The following is an 8,147-nucleotide window of genomic DNA, read 5'->3' on the forward strand; positions in this document are numbered from 1 at the left end:
AAAAATCCCCAGAATGCAGAAAATGTAGCGTAAAAAAATTCCCCAGGGTGCTCCTCCAGAACCCGTTGCCTGTTTTTACAGCATGAAGTATCATAGTGCTACTCTGCCCTTACAAAATAAAGCAAAAAAATAAAGCGAAAAATGTCTTGCTTGAATGAACATCTGAAGTAACGACACAGACAAAAAAAATCGAAGAACAAACTAATGAATAGCTTCTACATATGAATTTATTTGTTTCTTATGTAGAAGCTCCAATTTATATATAACACACATTTGATTTTTATATAAAGCTTCTTATGTGTTTGTAATGTTTTTGTTTGTTGAATAAAGTTGCTGAAAAGATAATGAAATAAGACGGTTCTCTCCGCCTCTTCCTGATTGGTCCGTCACTTACGCAAGGTTCCGTATTTACGTGACTTTGGCTCCGCCCCGTCCGGATCCATTCATGTGCTGGTGAAAGCAGCAAGGAGCGCAGTCCTACGTGCATTTCTCTGGTGTTTGAGCTGCAGAGAGGATCACAGCATGCCCGGAATTCTGCTGGGAGACGTTTTCCCGAACTTCGAAGCCGACACCACCATCGGCAAGATCAAGTTCCACGATTTCCTCGGAGACTCGTAAGTGCGCAGGCTCCAATGTTCAGGAAACGCATTGTAACTCACTTGTTTTATGCGCAGTTTTTTAAATACAAGTGCAAGATGTTGTTGATCAGTTATGTACAAGTAATTCTGAGCGAATATATATATGTATTTTATATTCTATATCCTTAATGCAAAAACGGAGACGGGTTGATTTATCCTCATTTGATTGTCGTGCGCCACCTGCTGGCCGACACGCAGATCGTTACATAATCATGACGGTTCAGATGAGATAAGGAATTTAAATGTGATATAAAATTGCACAATTTAGCAACAGTTGTAGTTTTCCACTCTGTACAAACCTGTGTTTCCGTTTTGAAATAGCTGAAAAGAGAATAAGTAATTTATCATTTTAATGTAGGTATAATTAATTCAATTAAAATCAGCTGATGCAGTGTTTGTTTTATTTTGTTTTCCCTGGGTAATTAATCAGTGGAGTGTAATCACAGTAAGGAAATGCCTGTGTTCTGTTTGTGTGAACTTGGAGCTGTTTCAGCACATCTAATTTCCAAGCCTGTTAAGCTCAGCTGCTTCAAAAGAGCACAGAACAGAAAGTGAGTGTGTGTGTGTGCACAGCTTCACTGTTTGATGTGCTTTTTTGTCCCACTCGAACACCTGTGAATTTTCATGCACACAGCTGTTCTAAAAGCATGTCAGAATAATTCAACACGGTACCTTTAGGAAAAATTAAGCAGCAAAAACACTGACAATTGGTAGAAGATTATTTTTCAGCAAAAACACATTTTTTTTTGTTTTTCATCCCAGCTGATTTAAATGTTTTTGTGGTCCTATATCAATCAGAGAAAGAAATACTTCAGAACAAACTGCGACGATAGTTGAACAAAATCAGATTTTCTCCACTGATTTTCCCCATCTAAAAGTTCAACACAGTGTGGCTGAGCAACAGCATAGCTGACCCTAATTTCCAAACAGACACATCCTCCTTAAATCTAAGCTTATCAGTAACAGGACACTCCTCACTTTTGTTACTTGCACAATAACTTCCTTCGTTCCACTCTGGGAATAGATGCTGGACTGCCAGAGGCAGCCATCTGTTGAAGCAGTGTCCCAGTTTTCTGGCTTTCAATAATTTTTTTCAGCAGTAGTTGATTTAGATTGTTCCTGCCAGTGCAAGTGAAAGTAGCAATCCCAGTGGGAGAGAACAGTGAACTTTGTACATCCACATTTGAAGCCAGCAAATCTCTTGTTGCAGAAAGTTTTGGAATAAAAAAACAAGTGAAACTTGTGATCTTTTCAGAAAAAGATTACAGTTTCAAATGTTGCTCTGTGCTGTTTTTGCAGGAAACGCCTGCTCAGTCCTTCACTGTAGTTTTCAGAGCAAGACAGCTGGATTTTATCTCTTCGGTTTGACTCCCAGATTCACAGACACCTGTTGCTCCAATCTGTATTTGGAAACAGAGACATACTGTTCTGTTTTTTTCCTTTCTCGGCCTTCTCCACCTGCTCTCACTCTGTGCACTCTTACTCCTGTTTTTTTTTTTAAAATCTCTTTAAATCTTTTGGAAACCCTGTGTTGTCAAAGTACAGCTGCACCAAAGCATACATGCACAAAAAGTTAGTAAATTCACAAATGAAACACTCCAAATGAGCTCTGAAAAGCCAATGAAATGCACAGGGACGAGGAAAATGTTGTCCTACATCTGTGCAAGTTTTCACCTTTATTCCACTTTTTTCAGCTTGTGATTACTAGAACTTGTGACTCGAGTCACGCAACACAGGCAGCGCATAAAACTTAAAGCCGCGTGCAAGTTCAGTTGTAAACAGAAGCACGTACATGCAGAACGCTTGCAGACACTGACTTTCCATCGGTTTTCCTCATCCAGTTTTTATACATTGGTGCTTCCGAGCCAGATAATCATGTCGCTTAATTTCTTTAAAAAAAAAAAAAAAAGGTTTCCTTCCCTTTGCAGGTGGGGTATCCTGTTCTCCCACCCCAGGGACTTTACTCCTGTCTGCACCACTGAGCTGGCCTGTGCTGCTAAAATCAGCAATGAATTCAAGAAACGGAATGTGAAGATGATCGCTTTGTCCATCGACAGCGTTGAGGATCACAAAGGCTGGAGCAAGGTGCATGAAAACCTATTCTGTCACTCTACCAGTGATTTATTGTCGAGTTCAAGAGGTGAAATCACAACCTTTAATAACAGATGGGGCTAGTTGTGGGTGTAGTGAGAGCTAAGAGTGGTAATTAAACCTCATATACTGTTATTACTTTTATTTACTATTATATAGTGTATAGGTGGTTCTCTTGATCTAGAAAAAATGCAGCAGTCACACTGTAATTGTCGCTACACTCGAGCTGTTGATCTCTGTGGGCAGGATCTGTGCATGTACGTGCCTGCTGTCCTGCACACTCAAATCAAAGTCCTTTCATGTTTTGTTTTTTTTCGAATTGTCCAAGTTAATTATTTAGCAAACACCCATGACTGGAATTGGCTCATATCTGGTCAAGTTTTGAAAAAATAAGGGAGTTCATCTTTACCTTAGAAAGTGTCTGCTCTAAAGTCTGCATTATGCTTTCTGTATCCATAAGTATATAACATCCAGTACTCAGTGACATATATACAGCAAACGCATCGTCCATATGGACTAGAAAGTCTCATAAAGGGACCGAGGGCAGGACAAAGGACAAAAGAATCATAAAGTTTAAGGGTTTTTATTGTAGCCAACAAAAGTTCAAAAATAACATTAAATTGGGCCCATAAAAGAGGTCAAAATAATCTTAAGTAACTGAATCAAAATTCCCCCAAACAAAACTGAACCAAACCAAGACAAAAAACAATTGACCTGCCAAACAAGACACACCTGGAACACTTAAGTTGGTTGATCACTCCAACACACATAAGGATGGGGGAGACTGACATGGACAAACCACTAGACAGGACATAACTAAACAGGGAATTTAACATTCAGTAAACCAATGATTCACATTAACAAAAATCCCATAAACTTATAAATAAATCAACATAAGTAAGGAAACTCAACCCCAAACTTTCCCCTTCCCCAGTCTGCTTTGGTTCAGGCCTGGGCGGAGTCCAGTGAGTGACAGCCTGTGTGAGGACTGAGTGTGGCTGGGGTAGCCATCACAGTGTCCGCAGCTGCCCATGCATGCATCTGCAAGGAAATATAGCCGAGGGCTTTTATTTTACAAAGCATTTTAACTTTAAGTCCTAAGTATAGGCAGTTCTCCACTAACACATGCTCAGTCATGTAAATTCTGCAGGAAATGCAGTGCCTTTAACGGTGTGAAACATTGCAGCAGTGTTATTGCATCTACTACAAGTAATCAAATCAGCTTTTTATAAAGATCCACTAACACAAAAGATTACTGTTGACACAACCCTCTTCTGCTTGGACAAGTGTAATCTTCAAAATGTGATTGTGAGAAATCTTCAAACCAAAAAAAATGTCTTCTTCAGGGCCACAATTTGTTTGCAGTTTAAATCACAAGTTATTTAAATAACCTCCAAACAGTCTGTCGGTTTCAATTGAAAATGTAATACGTGATACAAATCAAAGTTCTTTTTAAAAACTTGTTGAAACTTCTACATCCTGTTTATTGCATACTGGGGGACTTCTTGAGTGAAGCAAGCTTTTAACATCATGACTAAGTACTCAGACTTTAAAGTTGCATTGTACTGATGAAAGACTCAAAAATTCAGTTTCAGACTTCTGAGGTTTTATATGCAGCAAACTTAAAGAATCAGTCCTGACGGTTTACAGAGTGTGGCTTTCTGCATCACTATCCTTCAGAATTGGCTTCCAGGTCCAGCGTGTACAGTTAAATTACTGATATTGCAAATTACTATTTGCCTAAAGTAGTTTTACAGTGTTTGAGCAGAGTCGTAGGTGAGCTGACGTGCTCAAGCTGCAGCGAATGACAGAGCGGTGGATGGAAAAAGAGGCAGGAACTTCATACAGTTCCTTCATACATATATTTTAGAATGGAATTCTAAATATATCATTTTGATACTCAGAGATGGGTTTGCAACATTTAATCAATGCCTAAGGATTGGCTTTATTTCAGTTAATTTAAATATGTATACGTATATAATTTAACATGATTTGTTTACACTTATTTTTATTACATTTTTCTTATGTTTATCACGGTATTTTATTATTGGTATTCAGATAAAACTGAGGGGACAGAAGCTGACGGGGTTAATCCCACCTCTACTCTCACCACAGAATGGATTCACTGTTTAGCTTATAAATGGGTTGCCCCATTGAAGTAACGCCTCCTCAGGAAGGCCAGTGATTGGTCCGAGAGCTCACTGGACCATTGTCAGTTGATGAACAGTCTTCCTCGCTGCCAGAAAATGAAGAAAACCACGTGCTCTCTGGCCCAACTGTTTTACTTTCGTGCTACTTTATACCTCTGTGTGATGCAACAGTCCTTGTTTAACCTGCTAGTGAACCACTGTTGGTGCAGTTAAAGATTAAAAGCCACTACAACCTGCACAGTAATAGTAGCTGCCAAGAATGAGAGGATTATTAACTGACCAGAATGACTTGCAGTAACTAAGAAGTAAAGACTGAATGTGTCCCTTCTGTCTGTGTAGGATGTGATGGCATTTAACAGTGACGGTGAAAGTCCTCTGCCTTTCCCCATCATCGCTGACGACAAGAGACAGCTGTCAGTCCAGCTGGGCATGTTGGACCCCGATGAGAGAGACAAGGATGGGATGCCGCTCACGGCTCGCTGTGTGAGAACCCATCCTCCTAATTACACCTGCATAGCCATTAATATATTAACCATAATAAGCTCTTTATCAATAGCTGATGTAATGTTTTATGTCACTACAATGAACAAAGATGAAAAACGGCATCATTATTAGTATTAATAAAATTTGTCTTGTGCAATAAAATATATAATGTTCTGACTTTAATGTTTATTTGTCACCAGATTGGACTGGATGACTACATTATTTTTCAGGAAAATGCATTAATTTCAATCGTTTAATGGACAGATTTAAGTGGACATAAGTCTAAATGATGAGCCTGTTCTGGGTGTTGTGTTGAAGTTTATCTCAACCCACTTCAGGTGTTTGTGGTCGGCCCTGACAAGAAGCTGAAGCTGTCCATCCTCTACCCCGCCACCACTGGAAGGAACTTTGACGAGCTGCTCAGAGTCATCGACTCTCTGCAGCTGACAGCACAGAAGAAGGTCGCCACACCTGTTGACTGGAAGGTACATATTTCAACATTTACTCATGTCAGTCAGCAGTCTGGGTGATCAGAAAGAGCAAAAAATGGATGTGCTAGCTCTCTTTAGAGGTGGATGTTGACATGTTGGGTACTACCAGCTGTCAACCACATAAACAATATTTGAGCTCTTGGTAAGGCCAGGGTTAGATTCATACCACACTTATATCTCGCCCTTTAAATATGAAGCTACAGCTTAGCTTAGCATTAATACTGAAAACGGCGGAGGAGTTTGCCTTTCTCTATCCAGGGCTGCTGACTTAAATCTAGCTAAGAGTGCCTCTAAATAGATGTACATTTATTTAAATTTTTTATGGGGGGTTATGTATCCGACCACTCCTTGGTCTGGAGCAGTGACCCTTGTTAAGCTGCGCTAATTGCCTTTCAGATATGAGTAAAATTGTAAGTGCATCCTTCACAATGTACAATCTAAGTGTCTATAGGTTGTATATTAATAGCCTCACATTGCCAGACCTAACTCTATAGCACTTTGCCAGTGCTAAAAATTGTTCTGGCTATGCCTCTTTATCATTCTTATGCACAGAGGAAACTCTGTGGCTTGCTTTTATTTCTTTAAATCACTCTCATTCATCTTGGGTGGTTCTAAGACCAGGATGTGTCCTTGCAAGATGGAGACAAAAAGTTTGTTTTGGTAGAACAGTTGCACACAGGGAGGCAAACACTGTCATTAAAATGGCTAATTCTTTAAAAGAAGCATGCAGATTGCGTGTTGAAGGTTGTAGTTGGAGGTTTTTTGCAGATAGAAGTGGAGAAGACAGCAATGTGAAATGTAGGTTTATACCTGCAGTCTATATTCAGTGAATCAGTCAAATATATGAATGATGGTCAGAGTCTCTTGATCTGGAAAGTAAAGCCTGGGTAGATATGCCTTAAACTTGCATTCAACAGCCAACAGGGGGCGATCTCTCTTCTTGCAGAAAGAAGATTATGTAGACATTTGAGAAATGTCCTCTCTCTTGATTTATTGCTTCAGTAAACAGTTTCTGGTCTCAACTGCTACTTTCCAACCTCTTTCAATACAAAATTTGTTTCATTTTGTAAATCTTGGTCCGTAAAAAAAAGTAGGGTAAAGTATAAATATATAAAGTAGGGTAGGATTTAGGCTGTGACTGCCTTGTGATTAAGAACTCGCTACCATATGGGCATGTGTGCCGTCCTTACTCACATCTTCCCCTCGCTCATCATTAAGTTTTCAAAAAGCCAAGAAAATGAAGACAAAAATGTTGAAGTGACCAAATTTTGAGTGGGAACATCACATGATTAAATACTGCAGGTCACAGGAGCGATAGGAGGCTTCTGCATGAGTATCATCAAAGTAAAGACTTTATCTAATCGTGAGAAATGTAGTCTCGTCGGTTACATACTTCCCTATTCTTCTGTTCCAGCCTGGTGATGAAGTCATGGTCATTCCCTCGCTGTCTGATGCTGAAGCTGCTTCTCTCTTCACCAACGGTGTGACAACTAAAGAACTGCCCTCTGGGAAGAAGTACCTTCGCTACACTAAGGTCTGAAGACCTTCTGGAACAGCGTCCTGCTACAGTTTACTGTTCTCTGACCAGGAGATCTGCGGTCAATCATTTCCACTTAGAACTGACCAAAATGAATAGATGCACTTATTTGGTTCGGTGACCAGTGTTTGTAGTCCAATGGCATTTCAAGCACTGAACCATCAATTTTTGTAGTGCAACTGTATAGTGCCTTGTGTCACTAGAATAAACACACTTTTCTCACTTGCTCTGTATTTTTGAAGTTTTTCCACAATATTGGAGAACAGAGGACGCAGAATTTCCCACTAGATGTCGTCCTACAACCTCAAATAGAAACATCACCGTGCTTCTTTTATTGCAGCACTGTCTTGTATCAATAGGTGGCACTACAGGCACAGTGGTTTGGTCTCTCTACAGAGGTAGAAGCACCAACCTGTTCTCAACAACTGCAGTGATAGGGAGTGGTGCCACATGTTCTGAAATGACTGTTTACACTTGCAATTATTTAGAAAATGGGAGAGCACATTAATTGTGAAGTAGATATCAACTTTCAGTAGGGTTGTTTTGATGTATTCTTCTAAGTACTGAGGCTTTCAAAACTTTCTCACGTTTTTTTTTTCTGAATCATTTTGCGAACTCAGCATCACAGGCTAATGCTCGAGCTTTCCAAGTGTCTTAATGCACCGAGGATTAGTCTTAAATTGACGGTGTTCGTTCTCTGCTCAGTGTCAAGGCTTTTAAAATACCATCATAGAGATGAAACTTACCAGCTGCATGA

General features: G+C 39.7%; 1 protein-coding gene across 1 annotated transcript; it reads left to right on the top strand.

The window, feature by feature from the left end:
- The first annotated feature begins 429 nt into the window (after nucleotides 1-429).
- On the top strand, nucleotides 430-7,612 carry prdx6 (peroxiredoxin 6). Its single transcript, XM_022195827.2, has 5 exons — nucleotides 430-614; nucleotides 2,567-2,723; nucleotides 5,219-5,362; nucleotides 5,701-5,847; nucleotides 7,268-7,612. Exons 1-5 carry the CDS (start codon nucleotides 523-525, stop codon nucleotides 7,391-7,393), a joined length of 666 nt encoding a protein of 221 aa, XP_022051519.1. The 5' UTR covers nucleotides 430-522; the 3' UTR covers nucleotides 7,394-7,612.
- Nucleotides 7,613-8,147: the final 535 nt, after the last annotated feature.

This window comes from Acanthochromis polyacanthus, chromosome 4, assembly GCF_021347895.1.
Source record: "Acanthochromis polyacanthus isolate Apoly-LR-REF ecotype Palm Island chromosome 4, KAUST_Apoly_ChrSc, whole genome shotgun sequence".
NCBI classification, from domain to species: domain Eukaryota; kingdom Metazoa; phylum Chordata; class Actinopteri; family Pomacentridae; genus Acanthochromis; species Acanthochromis polyacanthus.

Coding starts and splice junctions, on each gene's coding strand:
- prdx6 (XM_022195827.2), top strand. CDS start 523: ATGCCCGGAATTCTGCTGGGAGACGTTTTCCCGAACTTCGAAGCCGAC. Junction 615..2,566: donor CACGATTTCCTCGGAGACTC/GTAAGTGCGCAG, acceptor TTCCCTTTGCAG/GTGGGGTATCCTGTTCTCCC. Junction 5,363..5,700: donor TGCCGCTCACGGCTCGCTGT/GTGAGAACCCAT, acceptor AACCCACTTCAG/GTGTTTGTGGTCGGCCCTGA.